Below are 24,949 nucleotides of genomic sequence, written 5' to 3'. Positions count from 1 at the left end.
TCCATCTGTAATAACGTCAGCAGCACGCTGAGAAAGCAGGACTCCAGGCCAAGGAGATCAAGAGAGGCAACTTGCTGTGTTTTCTTGTTACGGATGATGTGTCAAGAGTCTTTTTTCTCCAACAGAGGCTGCAATAAAGCATGCTATTGCTGTTATTTCCTTTTATCTGATACTGGCACCTTCAATTGACATATTACAATATTTGTTGTGTACTCCACTTCAAAGGAGTTCAAGGCACTCCCTGCTTGATCCGTGAACCAATCAGATCAATTTGTTTTGTGTAAAGTTGTTTCAGCCAGCTGCCTAAAAACTATGTACAGGGTCATTAGGTGGATATAATGCATATCCACCTACTGTACACTGTATTACTAAATAACAGATGAAGTGCTGTTCAATCAGGACAGACTACTTCACAGTTTCAAAGCTTTAAAAGAAATTTAACAGAATTTGGTGTAGGCCCAATCTTGTGTTTACCATTGACTATCAGGCGAACCCAAAAATCAAACGGTAACTGTTTTCCCCCTGCTATCTTCTCTATTCCCATGGAGTCAAGCTTGTGCTGGTAGGATTAAAGGAGGAGGTGGGCAAACAAGCGCATCGACAACATGAGCTGGAAGCAGTAACAAAAGGGAACAGATGATTGGGTATAAAGAAAGAGTTCCAAAGATACTGTATGACGTCCAACCTTGTATATTGTGGTGTTAGGCCCTCACATAGGGCCTCTCATCTTTATCTAAATATCTTTTAGAAAACTATGGAAGGATTAATGCCTGACGAAATGTCCATCATCAGGAATTAATAGACGATGGTGAGGCCAACAACATGAGACGTCTACAGCCATAAAATTGTTAGAACTTACTGGGGACCTTGAATATCTGTGCCAAATTTCATGCTAAATCAATTAGCAGTTGATGAGCCATCTCACTCAAAAACAAATCTGCCAGCTCCATTGTGGTGCTAGAAGAAAAGTGAGGTGATCAAGTCAGTGGGAATAATCCACTGCGGACCATGAATGTCTGTACATAATTTTGTGACAATCCATCCAATAGTTGTTGTGATATTTCAGTGTGGACCAAAGTGAAGGACTGACGAACTACAGACATTGTCAACCCTACGTCCACGCCTCTAGCATGGCTCCAAATTGAAGGACAATTTGGGTGTACTGAATGGACGATTCAAACCAAAGAGGAGTTAACTAATTGAATTATAGAGAAAGGTAGGCGAAAGATGAAGAGCACAGGGTAAAACTTACAATGTTGCACACGTTTGGGGCCCTACACAGGATGTGGACAAATTTAAGGTGTGTTCCTGGAATGGCCGGATGTCTAGGCTGAACCAAGGACAGGGTTTATTATATGCCTCCTCTACAGGAGACATGGTTTTGGTCTTAAACCTCACCATGATTAAAATGTATCAATTTGTAGTCAAACATTTTCAATTTCATGTTCAGGAAGTTGCCCTCATATGTTTTGCTTCAACGAATGAACAAGCAATTTATGTACCAGTATAATTATAATGATAACATACAACATTTATCTGGAGTTACAGTATATATAGTTTTATACCTGGCTTCCATCATCAATCACTGGAATTTACCATTAGACAAATGACTGACACAATGGACTGTAATGAGCTAAGGGCTACAATGGATACATTGGTTGATTTCGCCAAACTTGGACTGCGACAGGCCACCATCCATTTCCATGCGTGAAGATTACTTTTGTGTTTTTCCTTTCAGACACTGAAAGATCCCAACCTGTCGGCAAGAAAGGACTTCCAGAGGGAGGCAGAGCTGCTGACCAATCTGCAGCATGACCATATCGTTAAATTCTATGGAGTGTGTGTAGACGGAGATCCTCTCATCATGGTGTTCGAATACATGAAGCATGGAGACCTCAACAAATTCCTCAGGTCAGTTCTTCACTGAAACTATAGTGGGTGAAAGCCTAATTGGTGTGTGTGTGTGTGTGTGTGTGTGTGTGTGTGTGTGTGTGTGTGTGTGTGTGTGTGTGTGTGTGTGTGTGTGTGTGTGTGTGTGTGTGGCATATTCACTCAAGGTACTGGTGTGACTTGTAGAAAGAATTATCCACCAACGTATTAACAGTAAGTAAGTGTAAAACTTGATACGATACAATATCCAGCAAACTTCACAGCTTTCTGGGTTAGCAAACATGAGTGCTATAGCTTTTGTTCCGTAATGTCAGACTGTACCGAGGGAAGTGACCTCTGATAAGCTTCAACAAAGGCGACATGATGCCTGTACAGCGAGCCCTTTGGTAATGGGAAGCTTCACTGGAGTTGATGTCAGTGTGTACAGGAGGAGTCTGGGACAGAAGTGTGTTGTTTCAAGTGCATTGACAGCAGCTGTGTGTGTGTGTGTGTGTGTGTGTGTGTGTGTGTGTGTGTGTGTGTGTGTGTGTGTGTGTGTGTGTGTGTGTGTGTGTGTGTGGTCTATCTTGTTTTTGAAGTTTGTGCAATAGTTGAAAAGATGACATGTTACAATTGAGTGTGTATTTGATTCAAGAGTGCGTGAAGACTTTCTGTTGGGAAATCATTCCTGCAATGAAAGGCAATGTCACGAATGATGAAATTCTTTCATGCAAGGTGCAAGACGCAGCTGATTTCTGGTCTATTTGTCCTGTTGGTCACATTTAACAAATGAGATGTGTGGGGAATCAGTAGGAATGAATAGAGTATCTGATGTGCGCGTCCAGCTCAACCTTCAGATAAAGGAAGAGGCGACCTGCACTCATTCAGCCAATAGTAGATTTCTCTGAAGTAAAAGAGAGGTAGAAATACACAAAGACACACTAAGGAAGAGTACTACTAATCCCTCTACAGTAGGGCTGAATTATTCCACACCGCCTGAGAGAGAGAGAGTGGGAGAAATTCCATCTGTAGTCACAGTGACGAGAAGGACCTTCTCACAGGAAATGAGTTGTTCATTGTCACCCACAAATGCTAAGCACGGAAAGAGCTTTTTCTGGTAAATGTACAACTTAGAGTACCTTGATGAAATTCCTGAGCCTTGGTTAAAATTCCTGACAGGCTGGGATATGGAAAATTATGGCAAAAACTGCTCCAAACCACCAAAGACTCAGCCCCAAAAATAATAAAAACTGACACTTAACAGTTTATCATTGCAAATAAAGCTGCCTGAGTACTTGCAGGGTATAGTTAGTGTGTTAATATTTCTTGCAGTCTGTCTTTGTTATGTTAATTATTCTCAGAAAATACAAAGAAGCACCAACACTGCCAGGATAAGGGTTTATTAGGACTCTAAGGAGCTTTGGGTTACTTTTTAAAGGGGCAGTGATGTCACAGTCTGTCGTGCTGAAAAGGCTCTAAAGGTTCCCACTTCTAGTTGTTAAAGTGAGATTATGTAACTTTAAAAGGACTAAATGACACAAATATATTAACATTCCATGAGAAATGAAATGTTTAATTCCTAAGCAATAAAACATACCACAAGTCAATACTTATTTGGTCTGTAACCACAGGTGTATTGTGGCTAATGTTAGCCCACTCTAGACAGATATTCCTTCATGATGGACATTGCTGAGTCAGTTCAGTAACGCTAGGACTCTTCACTACTTGTGACTGTTTCAGAACATTTAGTTAGCCTGCAATTTCCACTTCTGGCCACAGTGGCCGCTAGTCTTACTTTAAAAACAGAGAAGAGAGGACTCCATCATCAATATTAGTTCTTCAAATCAAATCAATGTGTGTTGTTTTTTGTAACCCAGAGCCCACGGCCCAGACGCCATGATCCTGGTAGATGGCCAGCCACTGCAGTCTAACGGAGAGCTGGGCCTTTCCCAGATGCTGCACATCGCCACTCAGATTGCCTCGGGCATGGTCTACCTGGGCTCCCAGCACTTTGTCCACAGAGATCTTGCAACCCGTAATTGTCTGGTGGGCAATGGCCTGTTGGTTAAGATTGGAGACTTCGGCATGTCCAGGGACATCTACAGCAGTGACTACTACAGGGTAAGACTTCACCACCATTCTAATTTATGTCTTTTCCATCAAAATACTGGGGGGCTAGAGACATTTCAGAGGTCAGACCCCCAAAGTGATAAAGATGAAAGAAATGTTCATTTTTGCCACACTTAAAATATGTTTTCCATAGAAACTATGTTCCACCTATGTTCAAATGGAAAAAATGTCACTGTGCCCTGGGGATGTCACGATACCATGAATATAGTAGTCAGTACCGATACCACCAAAAGTACATAATACTGGTAAGACCAAAGTCGATACCACGGTAAAAAATAAATAAATAAAAGAAAAATAATTGAGAATTAATTCCTTTATTTATACATTTGGGGGGGGGGAGGCAGTCTCATGTCACTCTCTTTTCAGTTTTTTTTGTTTCAACGTTATGTTTTGGTGTGGAGTGTGCTGGGGGCAAGGAGAGAATGTTTAATTAGTTTCTCTGTGCCGTTGTTATTTTTTCATTTAAAACCGTGCAGGTTAAAATTAACTTTATTGACGTTATAGAGGTCGGCTAAAACAAGCGCTAAAGTTTGCTAATGTCAGCTATCGCAGCTAATGTTGTGACAGACAACAGCAGAGAGAAACAGACTTTACTTTCTGTCTGCGGTCAAGCCGTCCTGCACGGCAGCGGAGATGAGGTGCTCTGTTTTTCTGGGCTGGTGGTCGTCCTTTAGCGGCAGACTACAACACTTAGGCATATACTGCCCTCATCAGGTCTGGAAGAATTGTATCCCCCGGTACATACGGTACTGTAGAGTACCATCACGTTTTGAGAATTTTGGTACCGACATGTTATCAAAGTACCGGGTCTCGTTACACCCCTACTATGTCCCTTCCTGTACATTTTAACACAAGGCACATGCAGTAAGGCATATGCCTTACTAGACTCCACCTGAACCAAAAAAAGGAATTTTTTATGGATGTTCACAATACTTTTTACTTTGTTTGTAATTGAGTCCAAATCAACCCAAAATAAATCCTTTGGGCCTGCTAACTAAAAATATATTTCTAAGGGGTCAAGAATGCTGCTCTTTTTTGGGTTGTTTTTTTGTTTATACGTTTTTGTTTCCTTTTCTACGGAGAGTTAACAGCTCTCCCACACCAGCCCTCATACATTCCTGTGAGGACGAAGAGGTTCAGCAGTGTGGTAGGAGCCTCCAGCCTGATGCTTGTTTATATAGCTTCCCATTCATGTCCTCTCTACTGTTTAACACCATTAGCAACTCTGAACACTGCAAACCAGGCCGCTACTGCTGGGCTGAAGATTTTAGCATTTTGCTGAATAAATAAGTGGATATTATGGAGTGATGGCTGCTACATATCTGGATCCCTTGAACAGCCTGGTCTTGTGAAATGACTTTAGGTGCGTCTGATTTTGTTTTCCCAGCGTGGCAGCTGGGCCAGTTCGGACCGTGCTGGGGGAAACGCCAGCAGTTATGAAGTACTTGCCTGCTGGGTGAGCAGCTCTTCACATATAAAATGATTTGTAAGGACATTTGAGTGAGATGTCTTTAGTGTTTGGTACATTGCTCCTCCATGCACCTCTGTGTGGTGTGTATATTATTAAAATCTGAATATTTTGTTTGGGTTTTTAAAAAATGATGGCAAAAGTGTGTGTGTGTGTGTGTGTGTGTGTGTGTGTGTGTGTGTGTGTGTGTGTGTTTTGGCCCTGTGGATAGACAAGTTTTAGGTGGTCATTGAGGACAGAACAAATCCGTACTCTGACTTTATTAAAAATGGTCATTTATATTTCTGTTTAAAGATCTCTGATCACAGCGGAGCAGTGGGAGGGAGGCTTTTAAGACCAAATAACATAAAACTTAACAACAACTCAAACATACATAAATTCCAACATTTGTGCTTTAAATTTTGTGCTCATGTGAAACAATTTAAATTACAGAATATCAAAGACTTTCCTTGTGCTCTGTGACATAGCTTAATGGCATATTTTTATTTTCCAGCCCCACTCCTGAAATGTAATAGTCTAACCTTATTGTGGGTTTAGCATCAATGCCATATAAATACTCTACTCACAGTCTTGAACAATAATGAGCTCTTTGTGGAGGAGGATAATTGAATGTTTAGACACTGGCGGCTTCATGTAGGCCAGTTTTATGGTAACTGTGGTTACTACTATGATCTTATGCTATTCATCTTGCATGTAGGTTTGTGCAGCATCAAGTCTCCCTGTTCCAATAATAGGAGTATGCACGCATTTTGTGTGTGTCTCATCTGAATAATTATTATTCCACGGAGGCTTATGAATTCATGTTTGGGCTCACTGTAGTAGCCTGAGATGCACATACAAACAAAACCCTCTAAAAAATGTTTTACTTCTGCCAGGAGAAAGTTAGTCTACGAGACATATATTTAGGTTTGAGCAGGAGTTTCTTGGGCTATATTGGCATTTCTCTCCCTCCTTACATGAGTGTCTAATTCAATCTAATTAAGTCTTTTTCATTACAAAATCTTTGCTATGGCAATATACTGTACATCATTTAATATTTGTCATACCAGTAAAAATTGTTTAAATTGGTAAATAAAGTAGAGAGAACAGCCAAATAACACGTATATTAGCAGGTCAGGTAGATTTGTTGTTATGTATTTATTTAATTTTGCTAAGATCACCAAATGATGTCAACTGTGGGCGTACTGGGCCCCTCTGGACAAATACAGGACAAAACTGTGTGTTTCCTTGTTTTGGCGCAAAGAACATTTCAGCTAATTGTCTGTAAAGACCGAGTCACAGCTCATTTAGCAGGCACTCACTGCTCAGTTTAAAGATTAATTGGTTCAGCAGATTGTTTTTGTCTGAACAATTATAAGCCTAGTATACTGTAAGTGCTGTGAGTCAACTGGTCAGTCAAAAGACAGACAAAGAGTAGCTGCAAGAGGCTTCAACAGATATAAGAACTAACAGGGAAATAAGAAGCTGTGTTAGTTGGGTTTTGTACTTTATTCTTATTCAAATGTATGTCTATACTTTTAGATTATGTAAGTGACTGTGAGTGAAAGATACAGTATATTAATAAGGGAGTGTCAGGGTGTTGTGGGGTACTGCGGTGCCCGACTCAATTATATTCATAAGTAGGAAGCCAGTGAGGGATCATGTCCTTGACACTACACTAAAGACCCGTGCTGGTTGCTCAGGGTGTCTGTGTAGTGCGGGCTGGACATCCGAACACATAAGACTGACGGGTGAAAAGAAGCAGCTGGTTACTCCACATGTATCTACACTTTCTCTGCACTGGCTAACAATGGAGTTAGCAGTGAAAAGGACCGCAGTGTGATAAAAGGGGAATATGCAGCAAGATACATAGTAAAATAAAAAATAAATCCAAAGAATTTGCATTGGTTCCTGCTATCAAACTCAGTGGTACACTTATTGAGGAAGGTTTAGACATTTGAATAATTCATTGAATAATTTAGTGAATCAACACACACAGACGCACACACTGCAGTAAGGAATAGTTCTTGCAAATATGTATGCTGGATTAGTCAGAAACCAGTTTTCAACTGGTTTGTTAAAAAAGTATCAGTTTGAATTTAAGGTGGTGTGTGTGTGTGTGTGTGTGTGTGTGTGTGTGTGTGTGTGTGTGTGTGTGTGTGTGGCCTTGCCTTGCCCAGCTTCACGCTGCTGTTTGGTGCGTTGTGATAGCATCACTGCCCGCCTACACAGAGGAATATTGACAGAGCCCAGAGATAAGAGCTCCTAACCGTATTGGACACTTTCCCTGTGTTGAGTGATTATAAATAGCAGCGCCCTGCCAAGTACACAATCCTCCCATCGCTGACTAGTCGTATTGACGCTTGTTGCCCTCTGGGACTCCCGAGACACTTTACAGCAGGAGGGAACAACCTAAAGAAAGAGATGAATATTGTCCTAAATCACACCCATCTGTCATATCCTCCTGCTCCGCCTGCTCTGAATGCGCTTTTGTGTTGTTTCAAAAGAGACACCTGCAGATCCTGCACCGGCCGCCGGCAGCACTGGCATCTGCTATGTAGGTGTTTTATACCACTGCCTCACGATATATCAGGTAATGTTTTTCTGAGTTCAGAGAGTGAAGCACTGCATGTTTATGAAGGTATAAATGACAGTAAAGAAGCCTTTTTTTTTACCAGAAATGTTTCAGGAACAGCATCTAGGGGACAGATGGAGGAGCCCGGGTCTTCTCAAATATCATTAATAGATGTTTTAATTTCGCACAGTGTAATGGCAGCTTTCTTTCTACAGTATTGCATGTCTTCTTTAATACAGAGCAGAGTTACTAGTACAATATGCATTGCAGTAAACATGATGGCCCTTGACAGCTAATTTGTAGAGATGGACTGATTGATGGGCCATGACCAGTGACCAGCCTCAGCTATAGCCCATTCTGTGCCGGTCAAATTTACACACGTGCACCTCGCGCTGGTTCACGTCAGACAGTAACCAACGTTTGTCTCAGACTTTTCAGACCCTATTAGCAACTTTATTTCTAAAAAGCAACTAGTGGCAAATCTAGCGACTTACTCAGACCGTTAGGTAAAGTGGGATATATTGCAATTTACTTTTAGGTAGCACTTGTTATTGTAAGATTTGTTTGAGGGACAGAAAGTCTTGTAACCTGTTGCAGTTTTGGAGAAAATCTAAAAGTTATTTAATACTCAATGTTCTAATATGAAATTATTAAAGAAAAGTTACAAAAATGTTTGTGTATGATGTCAAATATGGTCTAAAAAAATCAGCCAAGAAGTTTGCTTGGTGCATTTTTCTTATAATACCCAGTAGTATTTGTACAATAGTCATTGGTTATGTTGAATCAGGGGTCCAATAAAGCTGCTCACTGATTTTATACAATAATTGCATTTTTGTAATTTGTGTTACATTCAATTTCTGGTGACTACAAAGTACTACAAAGGTACTACAAAGGTTTTTCAGTTTGGCTTTCTGAAAATGTTGCAGACAAGGAGACAAATGGCTTCAAAACAGCTCATTACAGCCATATTATGACTTATAGTTCCCTGTCAGAGGATACAACGAGGATAATATGTAGAGGCTTCCAGTTCCTACTTTTTTGCTTGAGAATATTAAAAAAATCTTTAGACTTTTGTGCAAAGGTTTGCTTGCATCCTGCATGTTTTCATTTAGCAATGGCATGAGTTTGTTCATGGTTCTTATTTCCATGAGTGATGATTGTCTGAATGTAAAGGAGGGTGGTTTTGAGACAAAAGCATGTGTCCAGCTAACCTTAGTAAGATAATAGAAGGAAACAGCAATACAATCTTAACATTTGGCTCAGAAATAAATATTTGTGGATCAGACTAATGACACAGTAACAATGTTATAATTGAATGACTCCATTTCAAGGACTCAGTGTGCTTTGTGACTTCGCCAGGAAGTCTCCACTTACCTGTACTGCTTTGCTTTGAAGACAAATGCTCCCCAGGTTTCTTCTGTTTCAAGGATCAAACAGCCATTCCTCGGCTGCATTATTTAACAAGCACAAGCTCCTCAAAACTGTGTGCAGCTTGGTTCTAATGAGTACACAGGCCATATGTATTACTGCTGCATGAAGGGATGAAAAAACAGTTTGTGCCTCTCTCCTTGGGCCTTTCTTTTTTTTCTTAGCCTAGCATCCCTGCCTCCCGACATGATCACTCTCTTATTGAGTAATACATCTAAGAAATGAAGAAGGCGCTACTGTTGACTTTAGAGGAAGTCTGCCTTTAGAGAGCGTAAGAAATACAGTTCTTTTGAGCAAGTTCAACATTTTGGTAAATATGCTTAGTCGCTCTCTTGGCAAGACTTACAGTCATGTGAACAAATGAGGACACCCATGCTAAAGTTGACTAAAAATGACTAAAAAGAGGAATAAAAAAATCATCTTTGATGATGAATGATGAATCATCATTGATCTTAATGCCTTAATTAAAAAAATGAGGACAAATCCAATCTTTAAGGACACCAATTTTCTTTGTGAATGAATAATGTATCGTAAATAAATAAATGTTCTTCCTTAAAATACAGGGGGCATAAGTCAGTACACCCCTATGTTAAATTACCATAGAAGCAGGCAGACTTTTATTTTGAAAGGCCAGTTATTTCATGGATCCAGGATACTATGCATCCTGATAAAGTTCCCTTGGCCTTTGGGATTAAAATAGCTACCAGCATGTCTGTAGACTCTTAGTCTTGTTATTCATTTATCACCAAATTGAACCCATGTATAAGGCACTCCCATGCATTATCTTCTAATTTACCGGCATCACAGAGTGCAGTTACAAAGTCAGCAACACTAAGGAGCTCATCCACACATTGGATTGCACAAGTCGGTGTGGAGAGCTAAATACTAAAAATGTGAATGTGAAATTGCATGAAAGCAATATTGTGTGTGTGTGTGTGTGTGTGTGTGTGTGTGTGTGTGTGCGTGTGTGTGTGTGTTTTGAAAATCTTCAGAAACTTTCACCACCCGCTGGCATGCTGCGGAAAGAGTAGATACCACTTTATCTCCACTTGGCAGCAGCGCAGCAGGTAGAAACCTAATGGACATCATAGCCTCTAAAATGGAACTTGTGTTCACTGCTGTTTGAGCTGGGAGAGCAGAGATAGCAACGTGGTTAGAGCAGGGAGAGAAAGTGTGTCTAGATGGTTATCGGGGCCCTTTAAGATGTCTGGGGCCTCCCAGGGCTCTCTGCAGGCCACAGAGCGCCCATCGAAGAGCCCAAGTGGGCCAGTAATCTATACCCCTGTCATGCTGCTGTGCTCTCCACGCCGTTAATCCAATCACTCCCCTGCTATGGTGGGACAGGCAGAGCACTAATCCAGTTTACACAGCAACAACAAAAAAGCCCCAGACTCATTCCTCACTCCCTGCAGAGCATTGCCAGCTTCTCGATGTGACATTGAGTGAGAAAGATGAGGATAATTACTGGGGCAATTATTTTATTTTTATTATGTGTTCAGCCTTTTTTTCCTTTTCCTCCATGTTCCAAGCTAATTGCCATGGCCTTGTGACAAAAACCCAAGGTGATAGCTTGCAATCATTTGGGAAGCAGAGAGTCAGCCAGTTTTAATGCCCTCGCCACAGCAGCAGCGGTTTAATCATTAGTATGCATCTGATGAGCTTTAGCCTTGCGTGCAATGGGCTGGGTGGACCTCAGATAAGTCATTTAGACTAACAGGAACTTAATTAATTTTGTTTAATCTTTCTAAAGCTCCACAGGGGGACAGATTGGTATACAGCCCCTCGCCAACTCCTTCACCTCACTTTCAGCCCACCCAGCTAGGCTCGGCTCAGAGCTTTTACACAACTGGGGCGGCTGGTCTCAGCATAGATATTGGCTTAATGTTGTGTACAATGCTAAAACATGTCATGTCTAATGAGACCAGGTGGAGTATAAGTCAGTGTTCATTTGGCCATTAGCTTGCAGCGGAACCCCGGCAAATGAGTTTAAGGTTGAACGAGAGGGAAAACTACTGCAAACGCACCACAGAAATTCACTCTGGGGCTGTCAATAAATACTGTGTGTGTTCAAGATGTAGAGAAAGGGAACCTTACTCGAAACACCTCTTCCATTTATATTTACCTGAATTACTATTTTATCACAAGGATAACACCAACCGCTTCGATTGGCTTCCAGGGTGGTGGTGGTGGTGGATCAGACTGGTGTAGTCTGGGAGAGGGAGCTGACAGGGTAGGAGTTTGAAAAATTAGGAGGTAAAGGATGTGTCTGTCTTTGAGATTCGGCCAACACCTCAAATTCCCTTGGGCAAGTTATTGAGAAGCAGAAATGTGACAGGAGGATCCGGGGAAAACAACACAAAAGTGTTCTCTCCTCAGATTACAACCTTGAGATATACTGAGATGCAGTTGAGCAGGGCACTCAACCCCTGGTGGGATTAGTAGGAGACTGGGGTTGGACTGGGCGGCTCTGAGGCATAAATGTGTGTAAATGTCTTAATGTGAAGCAAGATGGAGCTGAAAAATAAGCGTTTGCTCAGCAAACCCTCTCTGGACTTTACATAAATGTGAGAAAATAAGTTTTTGAAACACAGTGTGCTCAGGAGTAAACTGATTCAACATGACAAAATGTCGCTGTCATAACTAAATAGGAATTCAAATCCAAAGTCCACTTATTTTGATAAACATTTCAAGACTATTTTTGAAGTCACGGCTTTAGTTCCACTTTCATCTAATCACTTGTTCAAAGAGAAGAAAGAGTTAAAGACTGACTATAGCATTAAATGACTGAATGGAAGTGAAATGATGCACTCCGTTTGTTTTGCTGAAACACTTCTAAGACAAAAGTTGGACATTCTGGAGGTTAATGGAGTGTGCTTTTGATTCATAGTCAGCATATAGGTGTTGTAGAAAACTGTCTCTAATGGTCTTGTTGACCTCCAGGCTATGTGTACAAAAATATCGATTCGTGAAGCAAGGCATGCAGCCTTGTGATATGACTGTGCAGTAAACGCTCTACGCTACACACAGTTATTGACTTCTACAAGACACTCATAACAAGGGGTAACACTGAGGAGGTCCAGGGGGTCAATATGGCACACCTAACCCCTAACCCTAACCTAGAACCATAGTGTAGATCCAATATTGAGAGGATAAAGAACCTTGAAGTTGTACTAACACATATTAACCATTAATGGTGCACTTCTTCAAGGCAATGTCTTGGGCTCTCTATTCAAAGCTCTTTGTTTAAAGAGTACACTTTACTTTAGGTGTCAATGGTGGACTCTTAGGTCTCTTAGGAGACGGTGGCATCAGCTGCTCTTACAGTGACGCTACAGTCACTTTCACACAGAAACTCCACAACAGCGTCGCAATGAAGGTCTGCTATGCCGGCTTTGTTTTTTCACACAGAACCAAGCAACGGCGGCATAGTAATAATGTACAAATAACTGGTGCGGCCCAATCCAGGACTCCAGAGAAGGTTATAGATGAAGGACGAGTAAAGGCAAACAAACAGAGACCTCGCACTCAGCAACTAAATTTGATGAAGTGTACAAACAAACAAGAGGACGTTCCGTATGAATGCCCAGGAAGTAGCAGCCTTTTGGCAAATGACAAATCTCATGTTTCTTTAAAAAACATCCAGAAGATTCATCTGCCGTGTCAAGCTGACACGCAGAGATTGTGTTGGACTTTCAAAGGAAATGAGCACGCTACGGAATTAGGAGGTAATTAGTAAGACTTGAGATGATTTTTTCTTCTCTTCTCGATACTTAAAATGCAACACAATGCTCACAGCTGAAGGCACACAGATGTTGGAGCTGGTAAATGGAGTTGGGAGAAGAGCTTATTATGATTAAATGAATGTGATTGTGTTGTAACCCAGAGGAGCTGTGTGAGGGCGAATGCAGCTACAGTAAGAGGTTGTCCTAATGATGATTTCAGAGCTGATGGTATTTTAAAGTAGTGCCCTTAAGCACAGAAAAGAGCTGGGAAGGATAGCTGGCGCATAGATGGTTGGTTGGATAGATGGATCCGTGAATGAATGGATGGATGGCTGGTTTGCGATGATGGATGTGTGACCTGATACGCTGCAAGAGTACTTTCACTGACTAAGAGATTAAAAGAAAAAGTCAAAGGGGCTTAAATAGCCATCTTTTTGTTACAGCAAAAGCCAAAAACTAAAGCAGATAACAACTAAATGGCAGCAAAAATCACCAAGGAAGGAAGTGATTAGGACAACAAAATCCATATAATAGTTATTGTAGGTATTGCAATGTATTCCCACTGTTATTATAAAACAACACATTGACACTTGGAATTAAATTGATTGAATGTTTAAATGTATTTACTAGGGCTGTCAAACGATACATTTTTTTTAATCGCGATTAATTGTTGAATTTCTATAGTTAATCACGATTAATCAAATATTTTATCACATGATTAAAATACTATTATTTTGCATTTCAGAACAGTTTTTTAAGTACATATTAACAATCAAAAGCAATTCTTACCAGTGTATCTTGATTGGGAATTAAATGAATGCAAAGAAAGTTACTTTATGAGCTTGATTTATTCAAGTCATTATTGCCCAATTCCTCCAAGTCCCTAACTAAAAAACTAAAAATCCCTGTCCTTACCAGAGTCAATCTAGTGTTTAGTAACTCCTAAATAATGTAGATTCCTCACTGACGTCCAGTGATCAGCGGTTAATGAGACAGAGTTTGCAGCACCTTGCAGCAGTTCCAGTGTGGCTGCTTTCTCCGTGTTGTACAGGCTGTGTATCCGTGAAAACTACTGTCCCCCCCTTGACGGCAACGAGACCGTTTCCCGTAGTCTTCCTAATCACAACCGTCTGTTATTGTGGCGCGTCCCCCGCGTCCGTCTCCTGGTATGTGAGGCGTCCTTTCCCTGTAGTGTTTCTCCTAAACCCAACCTCCGCCATCCTGTTATTGTCGCGCGTCCCCCGCGGCCGTCTCCCGGCGTATGAGGTGTCCTTTTCGGCCATCTCCCATAGGTGGTAGCTCCAGCTGGACGTGCTTCGGTGATATTTTAATTTGGCTTTACATAATGTGCATATGGCTTTCGACTTGTCTACGAGCCGTCTGGGAGTTTTGGAAAATAAAAAGCTCCATTCAGGACTTCATTGCTGCTGTCTTTCTCCATCATGCCTGCAGCAACAGGATGTGTTACGAGGAAGTGGCAGCTTGATAAGTAACGGTGCTGCAAAGGGTCAAAATAGTAGCCTGTTAGGCACGACGCAAAGCCGAGTGAAGTGTAAAATAAATTAATAAATGCCGGCATGCGATTAAAAAAAATGAATCGCATCGCATCGGCCCTTAATCGCATTGCGATTAACGCGTTAACGCTGACAGCCCTAGTATTTGCATGATCAGGTAGGAGTGTGTATTAGGTTTAACAGTATATTGCAAGATACTCTATTGGCTATTTATTAACTGTTTACTCAAACCTATCAATTCATTTGTAGTTTTTTTTGTTGTTTGTAGTATTCCATTTGTACTCCAGATTTCATTATTTCCATTTAATTTTTGATGTACTTACTCCAGCTTTTTTTAGATACCACATATTCTATTTTTTGTAGGACTGTTTTACTAAATGTGTCCTAAGTCTGTAGCCAACCATCATATTTATTGTACAGAATATGGAAATTGATTTTGAGCTTAACTTTGACCAAAAAAGGAAGAAAAACAACTTAACCCAAGACAACCTTTTGTACTATTAAACAATTCTCTTAGGATGGAAAGTAATCACAGCAGCAATTCGGCATTCTGCAGCAAGCGTCACATCAAATCACAGCAGCATGTTAATAACATTATCTGCCAACAGTGACTCCTGAGCTCCACAATCATCACTGTAATTAATACTGTCCGAGGGTTTTGAGCTGAAACTTGCAATACTTTGCTGCTCATTCCCACATCAGTCTTGTCCAGCTCATTAAAACACTGTAAGCGACATGAATGAGAAATAGATTTTAAAACAGTGCCTGCTAATGGAAGCTGAGAGCAAGGATGATTAATGGAGGATTGTTTAATCGATTAATATCCAGCCTCAGAGGATTTACAGCAAGGGAGACTTCATTTCATGTGTTGCTGATTTGAAGACATTAGAGAGCTTACAGCAGATGTATACTAGCCTGGCTCCGCCCTCCTACACTCAGTTTTCATTTCCCTTCAGTACTCCGTCTGGGTTAGCGGTATATTCTTGGGTTTTCTCAGACCAAATATTTGGCGGTCCAATCAGCAAACAAAGGGAGTGGCTGAGTACGATGACGTTGAGGTCGTGCGCTAGATGCGAGCGAAGGCATTCGGTCCGTTGTGGCAACGCTGTCGAATATTCAAGAGTTAAAGCACGAGCAAGAACAGTCTTTGCTGAGTTGTGTTGGTGGCCATGATATTGTGGCCCTCCTCCCCACGGGGTTCGGGAAAAGTTTGATTTTCCAGCTTTCTCCGTTAGTGGTGAATGAGTTGGCTAAGGCTAATGCTAGTGATGCTAAGCCAATGTCACGACCAAACGTTAGCGATTGGTTATTGCAGATCCAGAGTGGCTCTGGGCAGATCCAATAGTTTTAAACTTCAACAGAGTACCCACCTTCAAGGAACAACACTTGTCAATGGAGAGTGGCCAGACTCTCTGTACAAATGAACTGTACCAGAGTCTGGTAGGACCAGGCTACAGTACCAGAGTCTGGTAGGACCAGGCTAGATGTATACCATCTCAGCTGGCACTTTGCTACACGCAAGCCTTCATATGAATGCAGGAGGTTTACATGTTGGAATGTAGAGTTTAATCACATTTACATTAGCAGCCACATGAACTTCTTTACTATGAGGATCCATGTGAGCATGCATTCAGCGGTTTTCTTAACCCCTTGGTTGAAACTGAATTATTTGCAACACTGATTAGAGCACATTCAATTCCACACTTTGAGACTCTGATCCTCTGCTTTCTGCTAGTACTTCTACAGAGAAGGGATTGCAGATTGCTATTTTCCATCTAGAACAAAAGGGGAGGTTTAATATCATAACCTAAAGAATTTTGCATCCTGCGATTCAATACATACAGAGCAGGTGGCCGATAAGTTGGCATTTTCCTGTATTGTGTCAGTGTCAACATCCAACTGCACAGCAGACATTCATGAGATGTTAAGCCCGTCGTATCAGTTACATGCAAGGACAGTTAATCCCCAGACGCCTGGGGAGTGTTGATGTCTAATCTGTTTTTTTAGCTACAACATTTCATTTGCAATAAATATCTCCTCTCCTCTGTTTTTTGTCCCTTCTCCTCAGGTTGGAGGACATACCATGCTACCTATTCGCTGGATGCCCCCAGAGAGCATCATGTACAGGAAATTCTCCACGGAAAGTGACGTCTGGAGCTTTGGAGTCATCTTGTGGGAGATCTTTACCTATGGGAAGCAGCCTTGGTTTCAGCTGGGCAACAACGAGGTACAACGCGCCTGAAGCATTTAGATAAACCTTATTTATTAACAAAGAACGTACTGCAGGCCTTCACGCACACATTGAAAATTACAGCCTCAGGTTATCCAACGGAAAAATGTTAAAGGCTTTTTATTTAAAGTAAATGTGTCTATTTCAAATCACAAAGAAACAGTGAAGTAATTGATTTGTTTTTAAAGTAGGAATCAAATAGCTTGGCGTTCCTTCACAGAGCATCGAGAGCTGAAGGGAACGCATGAGCTGTCTAATATCAGATTTAAATGAACACTGCCACTCTGGATGTTAATCTCCTGCCTCGTGTTGTTTATCTTCTCTTTTTGAGACTCGCACTGGCCCAACGAGGTGATAAATTGATGCCACCAGACAAGATGCTGCATTACATAACACTTATGATTGGTTTGTTTTTTCATTGGAAGCTCTGCTTTGAATCAATAAAATTCAATTAGGATTACTCCTGTAAAGCGTGCATATTGAGAAAATTAAATTGACCTAAAAGAATAACCTGGCATGCATTGCACTTAAAAGTATTTCAATTGAAACATCAATATGTTCTTGGGCTTGACACAAATAGGTATAACCATATAGCTGAAAGATTTTTGAGACACTCTAAATGAAACACTCAGCTGATTAAACTACATTGCCGAAACCTTATGACAATGTAATGAGATGAGCATCGTATTATGTCATAGCCATAAAAGTGAAAAGCCACCATCAGCTGTTTTAGCTATTGCAATTTTGTCTTCAGGTAATGTTAGACGGGAATATTGTACTTATTTTGCAGTTATTCAGATTTGCACAAGTTACGCAATGATACATTACAGCAACAATTAGAAATGGGTATCAGTGACAATGATAAATGATCAGCTGTGTACTGTGGGAACTTGTTTCAAACTGGCCTCATTCTCCACAAGTCTCTATAGGGTCCACCGCTTTCCAATACTGTTATCCAGGGAAGAAAAAGACATTACAAACTGCCATGCTGGCAAACATTTTTCAAACCCACAGAACTTCATTTTAAATTCTAAAGGAGATTGCGTAATTTCCAAATATGTCAGGCTGAATGTGTATACAATGATGCACAAGACATTTGATGGAATAGTGCAGCCATAAAAAAAAACTAAAACATGGGTTTGTATATATCACTCAGTGTAAACACAAAGCTTCTATGAAGAGCTGGAACAAGCTGATACAGAATATATACAATTCTGCCAGGCTGTGAGAGAAGATGATAATGTAACAACTCTGAAGCTACTTCAGATGAAATAAAAGGGGACAGCACATGTTAACATTTTGTGAAGATACCTGAGCTACCAGAGGTCAAGGATGAACTAGTCTCCAACTTCAGCAGTGACCCTCCTGCCTGGCTCTCTATGCAGCAGCTGATCCTGTGGTCATACATAGTCCTTACCTTGCACTAGCAATATCACGAGGTCACACGAGAATTGCGGGAGCAAAAATCACACAAAAATCCATCGTGTCAGGCTTTAAGTAGTCTCGCATTGCCAGACCTATCGCCACAGCATTGTGAAGTAATGTCTGGCTACAGCACACATACATTCTAGGATAGCATTTCTTTTATTTTTTTTAAGATAACTTTTTTGGGCATTTTTAGGCCTTTATTGACAGGACAGCTGAAGACATGAAAGGGGAGAGAGAGGGGGGGAATGACACGCAGCAAAGGGCCGCAGGTCAGAGTCGAAACCCGGGCCCGCTACGTCGAGGAGTAAACCTCTATATACGGGCGCTGCTCTACCAACTGAGCTATCTGGACGCCCAAGGATAGCATTTCTTTAAACCAATCACAGTCCTCTTGGGCGGCGCTAAACTCTGTATGCAGCGATGCTGGCTCTGCAAACTAGCCTCGGGAAGGAAGTTGTTTTGGTGGAACATTTGCATCTGCAAAAGAAAACACCACATACAATATTAAATGAAGTTAACTGTTCACACAATACAGTAACGTGAGTTATTTAAATCATCTGGCCATGACCACTGCAGCCTTTACTACTGTTGTTTGTAATGTTTGAGATCTGGGAATTTATACAAAGAGGAGCCATATGTCTTTGCAGGAATTGATGCTATATCCCCGCAGTCTAAGTCTCAAGGCAGTCGCTCTGCCAGGCCTCTCATCCTTTGGTAAAGAAGACATGAGAAGCAGAATGTAACAGTAGAGAGAAAGCAGTGCTTTTTTCCCTCTTAACATTTGTTTTTATTTAAAAATTGAATAAGAGGATAAACCCCTTGAGATGCACCATTTCGTTTTCAAGGGGGTCCTCAGGCACAGAACATGGACGTTAAGAGACGTAAATACATAAATAATAATATGAATATAAATAATGATAATGAATTGAACAATCCAACAAAACAGAACAATGAACACAGTAACATCAATAAGGACATACACATAAGGGCTGTCCCTTCACCTTAAAACCACATCTGCTAAACCTGCTACAAGAGTCATCTATGTCAAACTACTGAGTCCTCATAGACTTCAAATGAAGCTACATACAATAAGAAGGTTTAGTGTAAACAAGCATAGAGGTCTTTAAGTGACGAAACAAGTAATTTGATCTGGTTCTTTTAACTTTAAAGCACGCCTCCCAATCTCTTTAAAGAGTCTAGGCACAATAAAGAAAGGTATAGTTGAGTGTCTAAGAACAATAGAATAGGGTTTTCCCAGTTGGTTGTTGTAATATTTTGTATTTTTTTCAGGTTTTTACTGTTGTTGACACTCTTGAGTAAAAAACCAGTGAAATCATATTTATTTAAACACATATTAGGTTTGTTGTGCATTCTTTCCTGAAAATTAGGCTTCAGATAGCAGTAGATTGTCAAATGCTTTGCTCTGACACCGTGTTGTTGTGCTGCTAGCTTGCAAGAGCATGAAATTGCATGACACCATAATAGGTCTTACGGGGAGAGTTTCCATTCTTCCTCTTCAGCTGTATTGGTAATTATTCTACGCCTTTATAACTGAAAATCTTTGTAAAAAGAAAAATATGTTGGAGCTTGTTTCATTACCTAAGAAAATACATTGTATGAGATGACAATGCTTTAAGAAATAAATACAAAATTCTGTGCAGTTCTTCAGTGCAGCCACAGTGATTACATACAAATAGACCCCATCCATTCTTTTGGCCTGGAATTGACACACAAAATGAAGTCAAATTGTCACAACAGCAATGAGTCATCTGGCTAATTAGAGCACAAGTCCAACAAAGAAATGATCAATCCCTCCTTTAGCAACATCTCAAACATCCACCCCACGGATAGTCAGTATTATTGTTATGTTGTGCTGCGGCACAGAAAAAAACAATCTTGTTTCCCGTTTATTATTGGACAATTTTAAGAATGAATGCATACAGTTTATATTTTCATCTCAGTTTCATTAGTTCAAACCTCAAAGGACAGTCTGCTCAGTGTCACCGGTTTCTCATTATGACCAAACCAAAGCAATCAATCAGTGGAAATCATCTGTCTCACTCCACTGCCCTGTCTCCTCTACAGGTTATTGAGTGCATAACCCAGGGTCGGGTTCTGGAGAGGCCACGGATTTGTCCTAAGGAGGTATATGACATCATGTTGGGCTGCTGGCAGAGGGAACCGCAGCAGCGACTGAACATTAAGGACATTCAGAAGGTCCTGTTCGCCATGGGGAAAGCCACGCCGGTCTACCTGGACATCCTGGGCTAGCAGTGGCCCGGGGTGGCCCGTTCTTCACCAGACAGACAGAACGACAGAGACATACAGACAGACACCAATCCAGGAATAACCAAACCAACCTACTCCACTGTCGAAAAACACCTACAATGTTTGGGAAGGACTTAAGTGCCTGCAACACTTTTGGATATAGTGGATAAAACGTATTCAAAAAACACGCACTTTTACATTTTGTTTACTTGCGTATAAGATGTACAGGTTTAGAAGACTCTTTTTTTTTTCTCGAAAAACTGCAAAAATACACAGAAATGGATACAAAGTAAAGTGGACTGGCAAAAGGAAAATGGCCACAGTTATATTATGGAGAGAATACATCAGAGTTAAAATCTATCCTGGGTTTGGTTTTATGAATATATATAGAAATATTACATATATTTTATATTTATTTCTTTTTGTCAGGGTGTTGAAGGGTCTGCCATGTGTGTTGCTAAGGGCTCGGCCCTGTCCGAAGACGTCACCGACAAGCTTTTGGCAGGGACCTGACGATGGTAGCCTTACTTGCACTCTGACTGGCTGGCACGGAGCTTTTAATGGGAACTCTTCCACTCCTCTGTGGAATAACACTGGAGGGTTGGGAAAAAAAAGGAGCGCGCTGTAGAGGACCTACCCAATCAGACAACCGACAAATCTATTTTAATTTAAAAATAATGTACATATTGTAAAATTCTATGTGTCAAAATTATGTTAACTTATTTTTTTGGGTGTTATTTTGGTTCCTTTTCTGACTGTGATCTGGGTGGCTAAAGTATAAAGCTATGGTATTTGTTTTCATCCTAATCTAGAGGAGATTTATCTTTGGAATTACCTGTGTCAGTGATGGTAGGTTGTCTTATGTGGTGAAGGTGAATGGCAGTGAATACAGTTTGAAAAGTCAGCTGACACCGAATCACAGAGACTCTGGAGAATGGGGAACGACTCGCAGCCATCAACACGACACTTTTCCAAAGAGGTGATGAAGCCTCATATTCCTTTCCAGTTCATTTGCTTTTTATGGCAAGAATAATGCGTTGATACATAATATCTTACACCACACCCCTCAAACACATACACACGCTTTGAAAAACTGCTCTGTCATTGTTAGGCGTTTTGGTGTGAAACTGCTTTTCCACTCTAAAGAAAACATTTTTGTAACTGGAAGTATGAATCATTTGTCCTGCAGGTGAGCTGCCTCGCATACAAAAAGAAAATCTGTAACTTAAAGGACAATTCCGGCGCAAAATGAACCTATGGGGTTAATAACAGATGTGTACCCATTCTGTTGCTCTCTGGGACATGTTTTCATGCTAATCAAATGTGTTTGTAGCTTGAAAGAAGCTAGCGCGGACCGCTGATTAGCTTACAACACTAGTATTTGGGGCACAGGGAACATAAAAACAAATCGCTATTTATACCACTAAAAAGGCTCAAAATATCACCAAACTTCAACGGTAGCATAATGAGGGCCCCTGTGAAAGAGCTACGAGAGAGAGAGAGCTACCGGTAGTCAATGCCGCATTACAGCCTCGTACTTCAGGAAAGGTGGTGTACCTGCAGACATTGTGAAGCTATGGCCACCCAACAGGAGTGTCTGTGTTGCAAAGAGTGGGAACTGTTGTGTCACGACACCCAAGAGACGCAGTGTTTTGTACAGTCTGAAGATTTCCCCTCTCTGATAAACAGGGCTGGACTTGAAACAGAGTGCGATTATTTCAGATATATTGAGCAAATTGCTTTTGATTTTAGTTTGCATCGCCAGCTGTAAGTCATGACTGGTTTCCAAGACGGAGGCGGCATGTAAACATGAATGTGAGTGTCATTATAATGTATCTTTTCAATAAACTGTCTGTACACTTACAAAGTTCTCAATGCTTCGGTTAACATTTAGGGACCCTCATTATGCTACAGTTGAAGTTTGGTGATATTTTGAGCCTTTTTAGTGGTATAAATAGCGATTTGTTTTTACGTTCCCTGTGCCCCGAATACTAGCGTTGTAAGCTAATCGGCGGTCTGTGCTAGCATCTTTCAAGCTACAAACACATTGGATTAGCATGAAAACATGTCCCAGAGAGCAACAGAGTGGGTACACATCCGTTATTAACTCCTAGGTTCATTTTGCGCCGGAATTGTCCTTTAAAAGAAATAGTTCGACATTTTGGGAAATACACTTATTTGCTTTCCTGCTGAGAGTTATGAAGAAGATTGCTGCTACTCTCATATCTGTCAGATCAATATGAAGCTATAGCCAGTAGGCGTTTAGCTTAGCCTAGCATAAAGACTGGATACATAGGCTGCTGGAAGTAGCTTAGTATTTACTGTACAGACACAAGAGTTGTATCGATCTTGTCATCTAACTCTAATTTTTAGGTTAATACCATAAGGATCCTGTCACTTCACAAGCCGAAAAGGAGCACGATGGCTTTTTCCCCCTCACTTTCCATTCAGAACAACTAAATTAAAAACATTTTGTTTTTACTGTTCTGATTTCTTTTCCATCAACTGTACATGACTTGCAGTCACTTTTTTCTTCCTCACACTCGTGGCCTTTGCATGTTAAGCAGTGATGAGGTTTTGCACCCGTCTATTGCTTTGTTAAAAACCCCTTCTGCTACAACCAGAGAGGAGCCACTGCAGCAGGTACATCAGAAATAATAATCACTGAAGCAGATAGCTAACTGTGTGGTATTGCGCATTCCATATTTTTGATAATTAGTATTTAATGAACTGGAAAACATGAAGAGTTTTGTTCCAAAATGTGGCAATTAACATGACCCCTAAAATGCATAACAGCAAAAAAAAAAAAAAAAGGAAAACCAAATGAAATTACTTTTAAAGACTCGTTCCTAATTAAGTGCTCGAAATGAGTTCATTTTTACTGAGTGAATTCTGCAGATTTCTTAGACACTGAATGATAAACCTCAGGCAACAATTTTATTTTATGTTGTATCTGGATATATAGCGTTTTGGAGTGGAACTCTTCACATCTCTTCCTTATTATCCTGACATGACTTCTCACAGTATCACAGTGTTGTCTCTGTTCCCCTTGGGACTATGTAAATCATTAATGAGCATTCAGTTACTTCAAGTATTTTATATGAAAAGCAGGATCAAATCCAACGAGTTACCCAAAGCATTGAGTTTTTGTGTATTCTCTTGTGGTAAAGATAAACGCTTAAAGACATTATGACACAGACCGTGAGCATTTGCAGGGTATTGTAATCCTTTCATGGTGAGTTGAATATTGTTTAAAAAGTTCTTTTTTTCTTTTCTTGGATGAACTAACTGAACATTTTTTGAAGCAAAGTTGGCATATTACCATGTACACATGTTACAGAATATAAAAATGTGGTATAACAACTGCAGTATATAAAGTACTGGTATTCCATGATAGATCTTTGTATTAATGTGACTCTCTTAAGAAAATGTCTTCAAACAATCAGACGATCTCCTTTTCCATTTTGTCCTGTCTTATAAAGATGTGTAAATTTGACAAAATCTTGTCTTGATCTAAATCTCTCACGAAGCTGAACATCATGTGTTCAGTGTGCGTCTGCTGCTCTTCTATCCACTTCTGAAGAGATAGCAACATGTATTGAAGGGGCGGCTGTGGTTCATCACAGGGTTAGCAGTTCAATCCTTGGCTCCTTCTGTCCACATGTCAGAGTGTCCGTAAAGATGGACAGACCACCTCCTTGCATGGCAGCTCTGTGGCCCAATCAATGTGTTCTTTATTTTTTTATGTGGTTGGACAATTCTGAACACATTTTTCCATCAGAAAACCTTTCCTTCAGTCACGATGATATATTCCATATACGTCCATAAATCTGCTGACAACTCATTAAAAACCTTCCCTACAACTTGAAGATCTTCCTCAGTATCAAACGTAATCCAGGTCATATACGTCTGTAAAGATAACAGCAGGAACTTCTATTAGCTAGTGCAGCATGACTTTTCATAGTGCAGATTCACCTAAATGTATGCAGCCTAAGCCATACTAGACAGTCTGAAAAAAGTACTCCCACCATGTCTGTTTATCTAGTAAAGATAAATGGTATTGTTTGTTTGTTTTTTAATTTTATATGATACTGTTAATATTCTAAGACACTAGAATCAAACACTAGTGAAAGATAATCATGTGTTCCATTTGAACTACCTTTCTCTACCTAAAAAAAGTGCACTTTCATGTATTTGATTGGCCAGCTCGGTGCATTGTCAGAAGAGGTTAGAATGTGCTGCAGCAAAGGTTGAACCAGTATAACCTATTTTTTTTTTTGCCAAAGGCCCTTATTAAGCCCTCCCTGCCTCACCAATGCAGTGGTCTTGAGCCAATAA

At 40.5% G+C, this 24,949-nt stretch overlaps 1 protein-coding gene across 2 annotated transcripts in view; it reads left to right on the top strand.

Moving 5' to 3' along the window:
* ntrk3b (neurotrophic tyrosine kinase, receptor, type 3b) overlaps nucleotides 1-21,887 on the top strand; it is a 223,950-nt gene extending 202,063 nt beyond the window's left edge. Inside the window, exons 13-17 of one of the 2 annotated variants that reach the window (XM_078259942.1) lie at nucleotides 1,739-1,911; nucleotides 3,747-3,990; nucleotides 5,387-5,455; nucleotides 16,754-16,912; nucleotides 20,429-21,887. In XM_078259942.1, coding sequence (XP_078116068.1) covers nucleotides 1,739-1,911; nucleotides 3,747-3,990; nucleotides 5,387-5,455; nucleotides 16,754-16,912; nucleotides 20,429-20,614 — 831 coding nt within the window. In that variant the 3' untranslated portion in view covers nucleotides 20,615-21,887. The remainder of the gene's footprint in view (nucleotides 1-1,738; nucleotides 1,912-3,746; nucleotides 3,991-5,386; nucleotides 5,456-16,753; nucleotides 16,913-20,428) is intronic. The other variant, XM_078260759.1, reaches the window with a different exon arrangement.
* The last annotated feature ends 3,062 nt before the right edge of the window (nucleotides 21,888-24,949 follow it).

This window comes from Sander vitreus, chromosome 1, assembly GCF_031162955.1.
Source record: "Sander vitreus isolate 19-12246 chromosome 1, sanVit1, whole genome shotgun sequence".
Lineage (NCBI taxonomy): Eukaryota > Metazoa > Chordata > Actinopteri > Perciformes > Percidae > Sander > Sander vitreus.
The sequence above is the reverse complement of the archived record's forward strand: the minus strand, read 5'-3'. Positions and strand labels throughout refer to the sequence as shown.